The 17,314-nt window shown below is 48.7% G+C and overlaps 1 protein-coding gene across 3 annotated transcripts in view; it reads right to left on the minus strand.

Moving 5' to 3' along the window:
* Nucleotides 1–17,314, minus strand: part of LOC126548499 (uncharacterized) — a 204,959-nt gene that overhangs the window by 4,748 nt on the left and 182,897 nt on the right. The window contains exons 8-14 of one of the 3 annotated variants that reach the window (XM_055063851.1): nt 15,559–15,929; nt 13,717–13,858; nt 12,279–12,464; nt 10,142–10,300; nt 7,990–8,190; nt 4,060–4,632; nt 1,077–2,603 (exon numbers count right to left, since the gene is read on the minus strand). In XM_055063851.1, the coding sequence (XP_054919826.1) occupies nt 1,077–2,603; nt 4,060–4,632; nt 7,990–8,190; nt 10,142–10,300; nt 12,279–12,464; nt 13,717–13,858; nt 15,559–15,929 (3,159 nt within the window). The remainder of the gene's footprint in view (nt 1–1,076; nt 2,604–4,059; nt 4,633–7,989; nt 8,191–10,141; nt 10,301–12,278; nt 12,465–13,716; nt 13,859–15,558; nt 15,930–17,314) is intronic. The other 2 variants (XM_050196723.2, XM_055063857.2) reach the window with 2 other exon arrangements.

Below are 17,314 nucleotides of genomic sequence, written 5' to 3' on the forward strand. Positions count from 1 at the left end.
TAGGAATGTTAGAGAAGAACGGTATCAAAATAAAGATCATAATGTCGGCTACATCTATGCTCCCAAATTTAAAAAAAGTCACAGGCATTCATGGTAGACTTGAGCGACTGTAATGCATTACAATCACCCAAGCGTAGCACGAACGCCTATCTAATGAGAGGCGATTCCGTATTGTTAGATAGGATGAAAACCGCAGAATGGTAGGAAGTTTTGACGATTGTCCGTAGCTTTTTCTACGAAACTCCGATTACTATCAACGCGCCAGTTACCCCAGCGCCGAGAACAATACTTCCTTAAATAACCGAAAGTAATCTTGATCTGCATAACGCTACCGCACTATAGCCGAGGGCGCACAATGTGCAGTGGTATAAGGATCGATCTACCCGCCCCCTTTGATTACACTGTCACCTAGACTGGCCCGCATAACAAACTACACTAAAGAATGTTTCAAGGACCTATCGCGAGGACGCACCACGACGCAACAAGCTTCATTCAAGTAAGTTTAGCTGTTGTAGAATGATAGTGTTTATGCCTTTCACATCTATTCGAATACATGGACATGGGAGTTGGCTCCAGCTGAAGCTTGTTTTTAACAAGACTGTTTCTTTTTCTGGGTATTTGCTTTTCTTGTTTATAGAAGATGTCGCTTACAGAAATTAAGAAACCGGCACGTTCTTACAAAATGCCAATGACAAGAGCATGCAAGAACAGCACGGTTATAAAGAGAAAACGCCGCAGGCGACTGTAAAGCCTATAGTATTGATGTGGCCGTAGAAACATTTTGTTGTACATGAAGCTACCAAAAAATGCCTCTGATACACAGTATGATTTACTCGTAACACCATTACTAGCATTATAGGGCCTAATATAAAAACCACAACTGACGCGAAAGCCGGCAAAAATCTTTTTTCTTTTTGTCAATGCGTGCTCGTCTGCCGCCTGAGATCAACGTTTGTTGCCAAAAGGTTAAAGAAATTGATGTTTATTACCTTTTGTCCGAAATAGTTGTTTCCCTTATACAGTGGGCAGTATTGTACAATAAAGATACGATGACACATTGGAAAACAAGTTCCTACCTGTTGTGACTGTAGAGCTAGCAGGACTGATGCAGGACGGCCTCTGGAACTTTGAAGTGACGGACTCCCCCTTGGAGCCGGACAAGACGGTAACTCCGTTCGGGGTCCTCTTCTTAAGGGGCTCGGTGTGGAAACCTCTGTCTACGACATCGAAGGACGTCTCGAGAGGTGGACTGCGAGGTGGACTGCGATGGCCGTTCAGCATGGGACGCTTCGTCGACGAATGTGGAGGAGTCGCAGCCCGAGGTGGGGTGAAAGCTCGTGGCGGAGATGAAACTCGAGGCGGCGATGAAACTTGAGGCGGGGAAGCCGCCTTTGGTGTTGTTTGTTCACCGTTAACCTGCTTCGAAAATGGCGGCGATCTGACGTCGCGCAACTGGGACGGTTCCTTTGGTTCTGTCTGAGGCACCGAAGGCTTCCTACTCGACGAGTACATGGTGACCTTTTCGTCGCTCACCGCTTCAGCCTTTTCTTCGGCTCGGGAAGCGGACCTCGACTCGACCCGAGACGAGAATCCGAGCTCCTCCATCGCGTCGTCGTCGTCGGCGAAAGGTATCGGAGACTCGGACAGGCCTGACAGGACATCCTCTTTCTCGGAACGAGCGCACACCGACTTCAGAGACGTCTCATCGATGGAGCGCCTTGACACCGTCGTAGACTGCAACGTCTCCATGATGGTCATCGTCTCGACCGTAGTGATCTTGGACACACCCCCTGAGGCAGGCGTCATCGCTCGAGGATGGATTTCGTCCGGAGGCTTCCTGTCCTCCTCCAGCTTTTTCTCGACCTCGTCGAGAAGGCTCTTGGTGTCGCCACCACCCGTCGTTCCAGAAGCCGCGGATGCTGGGCTCGGGGTGGGTGCGAAGTAGGCGTCGGTGGAGGTCGACTTGGACTCCATGGCAACCCTCTTGATGACGCGGTCGTCGTCCCGGGCCACGAATATGGTTGGAGTCGCTGGGAACACTCCGGTCGCCGCAGCCGCCGCCGGCGTTGGCGGCAGTGGTACTGAGCGATCGGAAGTCGAGGTAGGCGTCGTTCCTGCGTATATGGGCATCGCGTACAGCGGTCCGGACTGAAGCTGGACCCCGCGGTCGTCGAGGAGAAGCACCTGGTTGCCTCCGGGAGCAACGAAAGGCCGCGTGTAGGTCGCGAAGGGAGCCATCGCGTGCAGCATGGAGCCAGGGCTGAACGCTTGTACGGGTGACGCCACCTGGACACCGTAATCCACAGTGTGTGTCTGCGTCTCGCTGTCCCGCTGGCAGACGGGAGCGACTAGGCGGCCGTCTCCAGGCTTCTGCAGCTCCTGCTGGAACCACACTTCTTTGGGCTTCGACCAGAAGTCGCTCGGAGGCATAGGAGGCGGCGGCGGAATGGAAGAAGCGCCGCTGATCGCCGTGCTGGACGGTTGCTGTTCGGTTGATCTCTGAGCAGCGGTCGGTGGCGTTTTCCTGGAGGCTTTTGTTGGGCTCCTGGTCTGAGGACGCGGCGTGGCACTGTCGATAACGTTAGCTTCGTTCAGAATATCCTCTGTAGGGGAGCAAGACAAAGCGCACCATTATGCAACCGCTCATGTTCAGAACGATCTGGCTGTCGCGAAGCAAACGACATACGGTGTGTATGGCGCGTTCTGGAGTAAACAACGGTGCTGTCACACGGCACACGAGGTGAGAGAGTGCAAGGCAGAAGCGGAGGGTTTGTGCTGGTTCAGTGTGGGCTTTTTTCTTGCACTATACATCTGCCGGTACCTTAAACAAAAATATTACCGACGAAGGGAGGTGTCCACCTTCACGTTATTGTAATTATTGAATTGTTACGGAATGCAATCAACAGACATTTGCAGACATCAATATGCGGACTTCTTTACTCGAACGGCCATGGCACCCCCTCAAGTGAACCGAAAACAGTAACGATCTGATCATATGATGTCGTTTTATTTGGTTTGGCAAACAGGTAAATCAGTTCACTGAATGGAAGAGGCTTTAGCACTATTTTACTGGACTATGAAAGCTATAAGAACGACGTGCATGGCGTCATCCTAATGAAATAAATTGCTAAGGTCATTATTTACTACTCTTTGCCACAATGCCTCCCAGAAATCTAGAGCTCATTTCCATTAAACTCAGTTCCCTTAAGATCAGTCGATCGAATGTCCTGCTTCTCTCCTACTACTTTCATTCCAAGTGCCTCGAAGTGCATTTTACAGAAGCACGAGTACCGGATGCCAAAACTTTACAATCCCGCAAGGTCGTATTACGCAAACTCGTCTACACTGGTCACTCGTACTAAGGAGAAGACATGGATCAGTTAGTCTATTAGTGGCGAAGTAATGATTCGCAAGGTCCAGTATGCCAAAAGTAGCCCCTACGTCGCTTACGTTTGTACAAATAACAACGCTTTCTTTGAAAATGGCGGATCACAGTAGCGCAGCAACGATGTATTGTTTTTGTTCAACCTACAGACTTCGAGCTGAGGTGAAAGTCCCCACATTAATTAAGAGTGTTCTGGTCATCGTTTCTTTTAAATTAGCGTCAGTGTTTTCGATTATAGCGTTCGTCATTACTAATGTGGCGAGTAAGCAAGTATTTCCTTTTTCGTCTGCGTGCTAGTTACACAGGTGGCGACGCCGTTTTGCTCAAGGGCACTCTGCAGCGCACTGCACAATAAGATAATGGAAAACTATGGTGATTAGGACGAAACTTTCTTTCTTTTCATGTGGGCCACTCGAAACAATAACTACTTCTACATTTCAGCTAACATTCTCTATGACTTTAAGCTCCTTTGTAAGCCGTCTTCTCAAGTTTCACAATGATCATCATCGGTACGGCGTGCTGTGGTGCGCCAAGCATCACCGGGGGCGACAAGCTCGCAGGAACAGAAGAGGAAGCATCAACACCGACACTGGAACGCCCACAGCGTGCCAGCGAAGGTGGTCCGGCTAGCGCCGACGAACACAAACACGAAGACTGCGGGCGCTCGTGATTACCTCTGAGGACCTCCATGGTGTAGCGCTTCTGAAGCACATGCTTGAGCTCCTCCATGAGCGCCTGCTTGGGCGAGTGCATGCTGACGGCGTGAACGGCCGCGACAGCGGCGGCAACCGAGCTACTCGTAGCGGTGGCAGCGGTCGCGGCAGTGGTGGCGACGGCTTGGCTCACGTCGTCTGCAACTGTCTGCAAGTCTGTGGTCTTGGAGCACTCGGCGACTTCGACGGGCGACTTCGACGCGCCTTCATCGCGAGCAACTTCTTCCGCGTCTTGGTCTTCGACTGGCCGGGCAACCCTGAGGGGTACGTTGACGTAGATCTCGGCGTCGCCTCTCTCGTCCTCCTGCTGCTGCTGCTGCTGCGCCTCCACTGCGACCGCCGGTTCACAAGAGGGCAGCAGTGCCGGGAACGGAGTGGTGCACGACTCCTCGGCCTCGCTGAAGATTTCGTCCAGCAACGCGCTGAGGTTCTCGGGCCAGCCGACCGAGTCGTCCCGGCGGCTGCTCGGCGCCCGCGGCCCACCGCCGCCGCCGCCGCTGAGGCTTTCCAGCAACACCGCACACGGAAGGTCATCTGGACGCCCGAGCGTTCCCCGTTTTGTTCGTTTCTTTGTCTATTGTTTTAAGCTAACACAGATCAGACTTCCCCGTCCCGAACCTCTCCTTCTGCGCAAATATGATCCGGGTAGAGCTAACATGCTGCTCGTCCTGTCATAATGACAATAAACTTGGGACAAGTGGAAACCGTTATCTCCTCTAAACTTCACCAGCCGCATTTGATGCTATAAGTAATGGCTAGAGGCCCCTAACAAACCACGTATTCTCAACTAGGGAGCGCCTGTACTGTCAGTTATTTTTGCTAGGCGAACTTGATGTTATCGCAAATGAATAAGCCTCACTGCACGTCACATGGATGTTATGGCCCCTTTTCTAGCACAAGTTACTATATGGCATGAAAACTTTTATATTTTCGACAGTTTGTAGTTGTAATGCGATCAACAAGGCAAAGCACCGACGTAGCATCAATTCCAACTGGTAGGCAAACGCACCCGACCGAGGCCGTGGTTCTGGCGATTTGGCACGTCAAGCGGGGTAGGCGATGATCACAGACAAAAACTAAGCAAGACATGATGCTAAAATGTAAGGTTTGCTGTCATTAGGCAAAGCTGGTGACTGGTTGCCGGCGTTTTAGCTTGCTGGTGACTTTCTCCAGCAGTGCTACCACTGCTTGAGCTCGGACGAGCTGATTTTGCCACGATGCTGAATACGATGAGATGAAAAGACAATACGAGCTTGCCGTTACTTCCGGAGGATGGGACAGAGGTCAAATGGGAAGAGACGTTCTTTATCGAATCTGCAGTTTTGTCCTCAACGCAGAAGTACTACTGGTAACATATATTGTTAAAGCCTATTGTTAAGATTTCCAAAAAGTTGTGTAGTTACTGCCACAATGTTAGTTAGGAAACAGTCAGCAAACCATGAATAAGCAGCAAAGCAATTCTCTCGCAAGACGTGTACCAATATGTCTGGAGCTACCGCTTTAGAGCGAAGCAATATACGGGCAACCATTGGCGACTTCATTGTCTCCCTCTATCTTTCTAGACATAAGTTATGCGTCGATTTGTTAGACTTTGCGGTTTCTTAATGTCTTGTCTTGTGCGTGGTTCCATTTTCACTCGGATGTCATATCGGCCTACCTCTCAGAATAGCATCCTGTGAACTAACGGATCTGCTACCGAACTGGAATTATTTCTCGCTCAAATTTTAATTGTTCTGTACACTAGAACAATGTAGATATACATTGAAGACTCTCATAAAGCACTTAGCTTCCGTCTTCATCTACATGCCTTTTATCAGGCAAGATTATTCTGGGCCACTCTTGCGAGCTGACAAGCGCACAGACCACTTAAAATATATTTTTGTTCAACATGTATTCTGTTGAATATATTTTGTTGAACTGCACGATAGGCCGGTAGGTTATAAGAGAAATCGCGCCCCTCCTCTTTCTTCACTCAAGATTATGTCCACGTTTCTAACTGGTATCGTTCGATCAGCCTGTTCTTTTCCTCCATTCCAGGGTAGCCAGCAGCATCTCATAACCCAGTGCGTTACGCCTTAACCTAGCACTGACCACTCTATCTCTAGTCATTCTTAAATTGAAGTCACATACTCTATTCTCGTTGATCACGTGCATTTAACCTCTTAAAATCAATAGACGAAACGGCGGTCTGTTATAAACGCATGTGCACCCATTTTTCCTGCACATGGTCGACCTCAGGAGAGATCCGGTGTTACTGGCCCATCTTCGGCGTGCATCAGGTGCCGTCTGTGGATACTGTTGCTGTTTTAGAATGTTTTACAAAGGCCCGTTTCAATAAGCACAGATGCCCTATGCTGACTAATTAGAGCACGACCCCGCGGACACCCGTTCTCACGCAGTGGTGCCTGCAGCAGGCACAGTCAGCAAGTGTACGATTCATACTAGGGCGACAACAGTCCATTTGTAATAACGAATTATGTACTCCTCCTTTTTACCACCCTTTGATGCTCAGCGTTTCACGTGCGAAGATCACGAAACGGCGCAACGGCTGTCGAGTTTTACTTTAAGTGCACCGCCTCCCCCCCTCTTCCCAAAAGAATAGAGAAAGAAAGAGAGGACGTCACCCGCAATTTATATCTGACCGTCTTTTCAGCTAACATTAGGAGAGGATGTTCAAGGTTTTGTGATACTCCATAAAGAACGGCCCGAATGAAAAAAAAAAAAAAAAAACATTCTTAACCTAGTTATTTTGGATTGAGCACATCTAGGCTGAGACAAACACTGCCTCAGTATGGCAATTTGGTGGGTTAAATCGGCCTATGCATGCCACTGCGCATTGTAGGAATGGACTTCGAAATTATATTGTCTGCTAATGCTTCGTTTTGTACCTTAAGTTAACCGAGTGCTTGGGGCTAAAGAAGAAAATGCAACGAAATCTAATGCCGCGACTTCTGCGAAAAACTGATGAACTTACAAGCAAAAGACGAGAGCTAAAACAGTTCGTCTGAGAATTACAACATCACACAGAAAACGAGGAAGGCCAAGGGAATTGCATTGTCCCAGCTTGGAGCTCTCTAGAAGCTATTGAACTTCTTGATGTTAAAGAACTCTAAAGCTCTACATTAGAAACTACCAAATATTACTATTCTCAATAACTTCATTATGAAAATTTTAAAAGTCCAGAATATCTCACGATGAGTTAGAATTTAGAAAAACAAGATCAATGTAACATTATCGTGTTATTTGGAAAACGCGTTGTTAGGTGACGTAAATGAAGCAATATCAGCCTTTCCCCTTAAGAGCCAATGGCCATTTGCAACGGTAAGATGACCAATATTCTCATGCTTGACTCAAAATAGCATGCTTCGGTAACTATTAAAAAAGAGGCCGCAACAGTATATTCCTCCCGAAGAATGGAGACATTAGACGAGCGATCGCGATGTCAGTATAACGGTTGTACAGAAAATTGTGTAAATGCATGTAAACATACAGCACAGAAAGAATACAGCCATCACCATGGCGTCTCCAATCGCCGAAGAACAGCCCACACGACAAATGAGTACAGAAAGTGACAACGAGAGGAACACTTCTCCAAACGTAGCTAGCAGTAAGTACCCAGACACTTCCGCATTCCGCATTCCCTCACCTCGTGACCGAGTCGTGTGAAAAAACAGCGTTGAAACAAACATACACGGAGAAAGAGAAAGAGACACGTTCGCAAACATGCCATCGGTTGCAGGCAGGCCGACACGAGACAAGCAGCGCGTTTTTGCATTTTCCTTCCTGCGAGAGAGACCACCTCAGTGAGAGTCGAACCGGGTCTGTTAGCGCTCCCAAGGAAAGGAAGACAGGCCGGAAGAAGTGAGTGGGTCTTCGTGCGAATCAAGGCACCTTCGGGAGACGAATTGCCGCCCAGGGCACCGCGCACGCAATCTTGTGGGGCGAAGGGCTCGCAGTCGTCGTAATCCCCGTCGTTGTCGTCGTGGTGGTGGTGGTGGTTAAGCGGACCTTGCTGAGCGTCTGCCTCGAGGCTGTCGACGGCGAACTGGTCCGGGCTAAGAGAGATGAAGTCGGGTTCTCTCGGACTAGAGCCTGTTTCAAGAAGGGGAGGGGGTGAAAGGTGCGCGAATCACGCCGCGAGGTCAGGACACGAAGGTGGTTAGGCGAACTGTGCTGGCTGAGGCCTGGGGATACGTATGGGGTTTTAGCGCTGCTGGCTAAGCAGGATCTCCGAGCGCTTTTTGGCGCGTGACTAAGTGTACTAGGAGCCGGTCACAACAACTGGGCCCGTACTTACAGGAAAACTCTTACGAGAGAATTGTGCATGCGATAAAATTTCAGCCAATAATCATGCTGGACATGTCATCAGCGAAGGCGCAGCCCAATGGCAAGGGGCACTAAAAAACGGAAAGCTCTGCGAATATCTGCCCCTGCTCTCCTGGCTGCCTGCGAAGTGTCAGTGCGTGTCAAAATGTGCATTTGTATTTCTCAAGACGAGTAGATTCTGAGTCGATCAATGTCATCGCGGTGACCAGGGCAGGTGAGCCCAAGGTTCTCTGCGTATATATAGGCTTTGATGAAGGAGAGGCCACATGAAACGTCGGAATTGACACGAAGCTATTGCACGTTTATAACTGTCTCAATTATCTACCTCTGAAGGCTGCCTTTTGATTGCCAGAGAGTACCTCCGTTCGGAGATTTGTTACAAAATGTCGATCATAGGGGGTGCGCACCCATCGAAGTGCATGTGAATGAACTGATCAGGAGACAGTTTATTAACCTGGTGTTTTACGAACGGCGTAAAACGCTTGCTCGTTCAAGAGTTGGTGCGCTGCAGAGAAGAAAGTGTACCGGCGCGACTAACGCCTCCACAGCCGGTGACGAAAAAGACGGCTCACGAGGAAGGAGCGCAAGAATAGAACACGCTCGCGCGCTCGACCGCTCCCGAGATCCGGCGCCACCATGGTCGTCCGGCCTAAATGAACAATGGCCACGGCGGCAATCTTCTCGCGCCGCCTCCTACAAAAGTATTGACAGAATAACAGATTTACACGACCAACTGTGTGAACAAAGTTTAACTATGCATGAAGGTGTCAACAGTTTAGCGTCTGCCATTCAGCGCAATAAGTTGCCTCGGTGGCTGCTTAGCAGTTAAGTTCAGTGCACAGACAACCACATCAACCCGGCTGTGCAACAAAGATAGGGGAAACATCCGCTTTAGTTGATAAAGTCGATGTCAGTGAATTATTAAATTTAATTGATTAGATTTTAGGTTTTTACATGTCAAACCATACGAGTCCGTGCTAAAAAGGGACTCTACAAACCTGCTGTGTTCTGAGAACAATATGGAGGCTACATTAAATGTGCCACAGTCCATTTCATGGCTGCCTAAAGCCTGGGGATTGTTTCTACCGACGCTAGCATCTGGTACAACACTTACAGCGCTGTGTAAAGTAATGCCACGAGACTGTGCTACTGGCCTGTAGACTCATTTCACACTAAAAGGTATAAACGAGGACAGTTCCTAGGGATATGAACCAAACACCCACATTATTTTTGTTAGGCGAAAGTCCTGGAGTAGTTGGCATCCATGTGGTGCAGGTCACTGGCACCTTGCTTTCGCCAACATCCGATACTCACTACGCATAAGAATTGAACTGCACAAATGTCAACTCAACCAGCTCGTTCGACCTCGAAATGGTGGTTGTTCAGACGATGACATCCTTACAGATAAGAGGCTTGTTATCACGCACAAAGCTAAAAGTTTGAAATACGAAAAAATAAACAATTGTAATATTCCGGCCCCAAAACTAACATATATGTGTGGCAATACATAGCTCGCACACAACGAACTTATGGTACCAAGAGGTCTGAGGAATCTCAAGAATATTCTGATCAGGGGGATTTTATCGAGGAGGAGGAACTTCAGGGGATTCTCTACGTAATTAGAAAAATGGAGGTGCATGCATAACCAAAGCCTCTTGCAAACATACGATTGTAAGTTTTCTTTTTTTTTCTTTCTTCTTTTGTGTGATTTACGTACCTGAACTTCTCGAGAGCCTGATGGAGGCGTCCTCCTGTTTCTTCCTTCGAATCTCCTTCAGCCAGTCAGGCACTACTTCGGTGGCCGAAGTCGGCTGGTGAAGACATTCGCTGGACAGGTTTGTCGCCCGCTTGCCACCGGACTGGGACAGAGACTTGTCTGCGGCCGGCCGAAAAGAAAAAGCAAGACAACTCTGTTGGAGAAATGTTCTTTCGTTGTTGATACTGCAACAGTTTGCAACTCGAAAAAGAAATAACAACAGTGGATTCGGTCGTACGCTTTTTACCGTGACATTTCAACTTACTTTGACCTGACGCCCTTGTATTAGGTTAAAGGCTGAAGCTTACAGCCGTTGGAAGTAAGCGCTGTGCGATTCTTCGTGAAAAGCAGTCCCAGGTACTTGCAAGGTCGCGAACACGCTTTCGTATATTCGCAGATTTGCCCCCTTTGGCATGGTGTCCATTGTGGCGAGAATCCCTGTCACTTAATATCTGAAATTTGTTACTTTTCAGTGAAACACGCGTTTATTCCAGAGGGACGTGCATGGTAAAACTTCTGAATGTTTCCACGCCTTGAATTACTACAAAGTAGCGAATGTGCTTGTTTGAATCATCGATCCCTTTGTTACACAGGCCCATGAAATGCTGCGCCCGTACAGCTAGGTACTGGTAATGGACACTGTCACACGTGGGGTGTCTCGTAGAGCTTTCGACAAGCCCTGCGGATTAAAACCTGGGCTTGTCTAGTGACGCCGATCATGGCAAATAAGATCCAGTTCATTTTTCATCCCCACGTAAAGGCTGTACTGCGACGAAAACCCTAGACAACTTCACTGCTCTCTTCACGGCTCTCATTATTTGGACGCAGTGGACAACGAATTAAGCTATATTCACAAATAGTGCAGGAAAATAAGCTCGTGTATACTTATGTAAACTAAAACAATGTTGTGCAAGTCAACGTTCATGCTTACTTCTGCGCCCTAAAAGAACAAAGAAAGAAAGAAAACATGTAATAATTTCAGAAGTAACGCGGTGCGAATCATATATACACGAGCTCTTGCACGACGAGACTGCATTTAATGAACTGTACTAGAAACCTAACATACAACGAATTGAGGGTAATGACAGTCACATAGACCCGTTAGCAATCTAAACGGGGGTGCAAACTCCGTTTTCAAGTGGCGGTTATTGACGATGTGTCGATCCGAACCAGACATGCGAGTTTGTAGCAAGCAGCTTTGCCCACAGAATACATTTCCTTCCACTTCTCAATGCCTGTTCTCTCCACTAAACATGAAATCTTGGGCAACGCTTTCGTGTTGTGCGCAGATCCCTGCGGGTAAGTATTTCCCTACTTGGGTGTCTATCATGCGCTACTTGCTACGACATGCATAGATGTTCAGAGATTATGGCCTAACCAATGGAAATTAGAATGTGCCCTTTCATATTGATCTCCGCGAATTATAACTAGTCTGCACTGTCCAATATTGCCAACAGGAAACTGTTACCTTCTCTAACCCAACCGAGTCCGGTGTATGCCACTCTCGAGCCCGTGTGAGCGACATGAGAAGGAACATGAATTCATTTCCAAGTAATGATAATACACGAAATATCGATTCGAACTTCATTTCGTTTCGTTTATTTGGTTCCTTACACAGAGTTCAAGATGATTTCAAATGAGAAATTTCCTGGCGAGGCAACGAACCCTTCTACAGATACACACAGAACATAGTTACACACTACTATTGTGCACCTACATCAGCCCGCGCGATCCATACGCAATACCGTGAAAGGTCAACTGGTGTAGTGCAAATGTGCATGAAGCAGTTTCCCTTCGGACTCTTCTTCCTTTTTCTCGTTACTTCTTTTCCCGATGAACGCCAAGTCTTGTGGAACAACTTCGTGTTCTGCATAACTCCACATATTTCCGATTTTCAGCCCTTGAGCGCGTTCGCGCGATAGGTAGCTGCTACCTCCACAGTGGTTCGGCCACTTATGGACTCTCTAATGCAGGTTTAGATTCGTTCTTTCACACTGCTCGCATCGGCAGTCTCCCTCGAGCAACATGAAAGGACAGTATACAGCAGGGGCGCTGTCTACAATGCCGCCAGCAATAAGCGAGCACCTTCTTGTCTCACCTAGGCGAGCCCAGTCTATGCCGCTCTTCTTCTTTCGCTCCGCCTCGAGGATCCACGACGGCGTGACGGCCGAATCCGTCGTGTCCCAGGGTGAGGCCCGGCCCGCCGACATGGCATCGCGGCTGCGCATCTGGACGCTCGAACTCCGTCGCAGCGGGGGACCGCCCCTGACGCCACCTCGCGGAACTGCGCGGAAGCGAGCGCACGAATACAAACTTACGCACTAAGTCGAGCAACGACGTGGGAAAGCGATCGAAGGCACCGCAGTGTCGGCTTGGATGTCGTAAACAGTGCGCGTGGCGTGGCTGTAAACACCCTGTCGTATCCAACACGGTGGCTGTGAGCGCCGTGTCACTGTCGGGTTTTGCACGACGCGCTAATGCAACAAGCGGTTCTTCTAGATCGTCAGAAGTGTGCGTATACTGCGTGCGGCCGTCAGGGCTGCAGCCAAAAGCAAATCCTGCGCAACGTGTTTCGCCAGTCAAAAAACAGCGTGCAATGATATGGGATGGCGTGTTCAGTTTGGTGTGTGTACTTTCCGCTGCGCATCGTTCAACAGCTACAATGAAAAAACACAGAGACAAACTGAACAGCCCCAAGCCAATGAGTGTACTAAGCAGCTCCCCTGCAACGCATTCCTTGACGCGACGTAACTAATTAAGCCATACAATTGAACGAATACCCGCACAAACAGTGCCCAAGATAAGTCTTTCCTTAAACGCCACTGTGCAATGCGGTTCGGGTTATCAGTGACATGGGGAAACAGGTATTTCTTTTTTCAGTCAAATGCGTTAATCAGAAACAATTCTCGACAAAGTAAAAGAATTTTAATGGACAGGTTGCTCGCATGCGTAGCCTAAATGTGACATACCTAATTAAGCTGTTGGGGCGCGGAATGCACAGAGCTATTCGTTCGTAAATGTTGTTTGCCACTGGCCGGCCGTCTTCGATAATGATATGTCCGACACCATAAATGGCTGGCACCTGCTCTTACGAATCTCCTTTAAGAGCAAGAGCGTTGTAAGTACGTACCCAGAATCTTGCGCGAGATCCGCGACGTGTGTGCAGCTGCGAGTATAGCAAGAAATTGCTTCGCGCCAAGGCTGAGCTGATTGATACCAGAGATATCGAAAAAAAACCGTGAAGAGAGTCCACTGGCGAAGAGTGCATATAAACGTGCATCACCTTTTAGGTTTCAATTTTCAGGCCAGTTCGGCTGTCCAGTGTGTAATACGTATGACTAAAGACGCGTCATTTTCTTATTCAATTACAAACGGTCTACTCGTTTGCGTACTTTGACGTCCCAATGCCATACGCGTGTTCGGCATGCGAGAGGTTAGACTGTGCGCAAGTTCAACTCGTTTAGCTTAGACTGCGGGCATATTTAGTAGGTACAAGGTGTGAAGAAAACGTCTTGTGGAAGGCGCGAAGCACTCACTGTGATCGGACAGAGCGGTCCGGGTAGGGCTCCCACGTGCATGGCCCCCGGCGTCCTTCTTGGCGGCCGGCGCCGGAGCTTCGATGAGCTCGACGCGCTTCGGCGTCAGGTACTCGGCTACACCCAGCGATTCCGACACGGTCTGGCGTTGGGAAGAAGACATTGCGGAGTTGATGCCCTCGCCGTCAGAGAAACAGAGCTAAAGTGAACAGACCGACACAGAACTTGAACAATCGTGCTGGTGTTCAAACGGAACGTCTTGTGGAGTAACGATGTAAAGCGCTGGAGCAGACGAGGACAATAGAGGAGGACGCGACACGAGCGTTCGTGTCGTGTCCTCGTCTATTGTCCTCGTCTGCACCAGCGCTTTACATCCTTACTTCATCACACCAACAAGGCTGAACGGCAGCACTGGTGGTACGGTACGGCGGAGGTACGGTACACTTGTCACGAGTGCGTTTGTCTTGCAACGGGAACCGTCAAGCATAGCGTAACATGAATACCTATAAGGTCGACTGCACAAAGCTTTTCCTTCGTAAGAACTGCTTCTCACCGGACAGCGTCCTTCGCTAATACTATGTTGTATATCCCGATTATACAGTCTGTCCGTGCGAACAACTGTAGCGTGAGAATCGCCTTGTGAATGGGGGGTTTGCGGGGTGCATCCAAGTGCCACGACAAGCCAGCAGTGACCACTTCGAGATCTATTTCATGATAATAGAAAATCCTAGCGACAGAGGCCCTTTTCAAGCAGCAGGATTGCGCGGTCGGTTATAGTTGATTCAAATTCATGATCACTACTTAATTGCACAACAGACAAGAATTCGTAGTTTGAAAATGTAGGCGTAAAAGAAACAGACCCTAGAGGAACGAACAGCACAACAGACATGCCGTTTAGTAGCTTAAAGGTAGCGAATAGTCGGAGTTTATGTTCTTCTTTCAGTTCATCTAGTGTTCTACATAGTCATAGTGTTCGTGCTTTCTAGGTCAACCTCTTCGAACGATGAATACTTACCAACTCGCACATTTTCCTTTACTTCTGTGATACAATAACACAATGGCTGTCAACAAAGCTGCCGCGGTCACCGTTTACTTGTTGTTGCCTAATGTACTCGGGAATATTGAGAAGAAAGGGGCTTAACCGAGGGGCCCGATTTTTATTAGTCATAAGAAGCCAACAAATACTGAAACAAAGGACAACCTAGCGGAAATTGCTTGGCTTAATAAATGAAATAAAAAAAACTATACATTTATGGAAATGAGAGTGGATGAAAAAAAATTACTTGCATTTGAAGCATTTTGAAGCATTTCAACGGTTTTTGGCACCAGACACAATAGTGACCGAGCCGCATCTTAGGATTCAAGGGGAGTAATTTACGAAAACTCCTTTGCTAAGTAGTTACAAATAACTTGCAACATCTACTTGTAAGAAAATTTCATTTGCAGCTTCTACGTTTGACTACCACCCCCACTAAATACTTCCACGACAAAAAAGCACCGATACGTACTCAAGTATCAAGTGTACGCACTCAGGCCTTCAGACGATATATAGTCGTCAACGCGCACAAGACGACCAAGTCCATCCATGCGGATCAAGCGGAGTAGTCATACCTTTGCTACTGTAGACAAAGCCCTAGTGCTTGCCGCTGACACTAAAAATAAATAAATAAATAAATAAGTAAATAAATAAATAAATAAATAAGTAAATAAATAAATAAATAAGTAAATAAATAAATAAATGCTCCTCAATATGGCCAAGCACTTGCCAATATCAAGTGCAACTTCCACTTATAACTTCAGCTAAGCACTTGTAAATTTCACGAAAGAAACGTCGGCACGCACTCTGGTCCGGCCGGCGCCCGCGGTGGCCGCTCTTTCAGACCTGGCCGACGCGGCGGTGTGTCTGTCCAGCCTTGTGGGCGACGGCGTGGTGGCGGCCACGTTGTCCTCGCGGTGGCTCTTCCACGTGAGCGTGGGCGATGCGGAGCGGGGGGCGGGCGCAGGCTCCGCGGCAACGCCGCCGACCCCGCCGCCTCCGCGCGTCTGGAAAACCACGTTGAGCGGCGGGGCCTTCTCCACGTGACGAAGCTGGACGTTGAGGAAGCTCGGCTTCTCGTCCTCGGTGGAACTGGCGCCCGCCGACGCGGCGTCCGACGACGAGGACGACGAAGACACCAGCACGAACTCGTCCGAGGAGCGACGTCGCTCGGGAGCTGCACGGGGGAGTGGGAAAAAGTTTTGTTGAGATGGCGGTGCATTAGCCTCAATTAAATTTACACTGTGGGGCTCGGAGAGGCGATTAAGAGTGTTCTAACAGCAGGCTGACCTGTAGCGTTGCAAAAGCCTCTGGCATCTGCTCCATCCGAGCGCCACTTGTCAAATGCGGCAGGGTCTGACGGCGGTGATAATATGTAAGGGAAAAGCCGGCGGCGAGGAAGGAGTTCGGTGCGGGCGCAGTTTAAGATACAAGCCGTTCTTAAACCTCTCGACCTGTTAGCTCGCCCACACGGATCACCAATCATATTCCGAACGCGGTATCGCTTAGGGAATTTTGGGAGAGACCGAGAAGGAAAGGCAGGGGGGTTAACCGCGGTCGCTCCCGGTTGGCTACCTTACACGTGGGAAAGAGGAAGACGGAAAGAAAGATAACAAGGAACAAGGAGACTCGTCGTGCGCGCACCAGCAGGTGAATGTTCACGCGCGCATTGTCACAAGCGTTCGTACAGTCCTGTGGCGTTCAAGAAGTTGAGGAGGAAGTGAAACGCCTCCCTCCTAAGCATCCAATGCACCCGCGGAAACGAAACGTCACTCGAGCTTTCGTGCGGGGCCATTGTGTGCGCACTGAGTACACTTATAAAAAACGCAGTTTGTCAAATTCGGCACACTCTAACGAATAACGTTCAATGTCGCAAGGAGCTTCACAGTGCATACACGACGATGACGTGCCGCCATGATCGAGTTTGCGCAGACTCCCGTGGCTGCGACACAGGAGAGAGAGAGAGAGAGAGCTGCGCTGAGCCTGACTTTAATTTGAAGCTGGAGATTGTTAGCCTGGCTGATCACTTGGCATGCTAAACGATGTGCTGGATGATAATTATGGTACGCACAGTCAGTACATAAACACACAAACAGCAGATACACCGGCATACACACACATACAGAAGAAAGATATTCACGAAGTTTCGTTAACGAGTGTATACTCTGAAAAAAGAAATCAACGGCGTGTTCGTATCAACCAACGCACGTCTGGCGCTCCCCTACGGGCAATGTCCAGCAGCTCTGACCTCGAGTTGCGTTACGCGAGAATATTGCAGACTTGAAAGAATGCCTCTCTGACATGAAGCGGCAGCACCCACATGAAGCACGTTGTAAGCACGTTGTAAGCTCAAGAAACCTTAAGGTAGTTCATGCAAGCCACGTTAGATTTGATGCGATGAGAACACGCTTCTTCTTGTCTATTGAGGCACTGAATGCCCCAAAGCAACACATTGGCTAAAAAAACAAAAATGGCAGCACTGGGTGTCTCAGCAATAACAGCACCACCTCGGGTTGTTTAACGTGCATCTAAGCCTAAGTGTACACAAAGGCGTTTTCAAAA

Source organism: Dermacentor andersoni, chromosome 3 (assembly GCF_023375885.2).
Source record: "Dermacentor andersoni chromosome 3, qqDerAnde1_hic_scaffold, whole genome shotgun sequence".
In the NCBI taxonomy this organism is placed as follows: Eukaryota; Metazoa; Arthropoda; class Arachnida; order Ixodida; family Ixodidae; genus Dermacentor; species Dermacentor andersoni.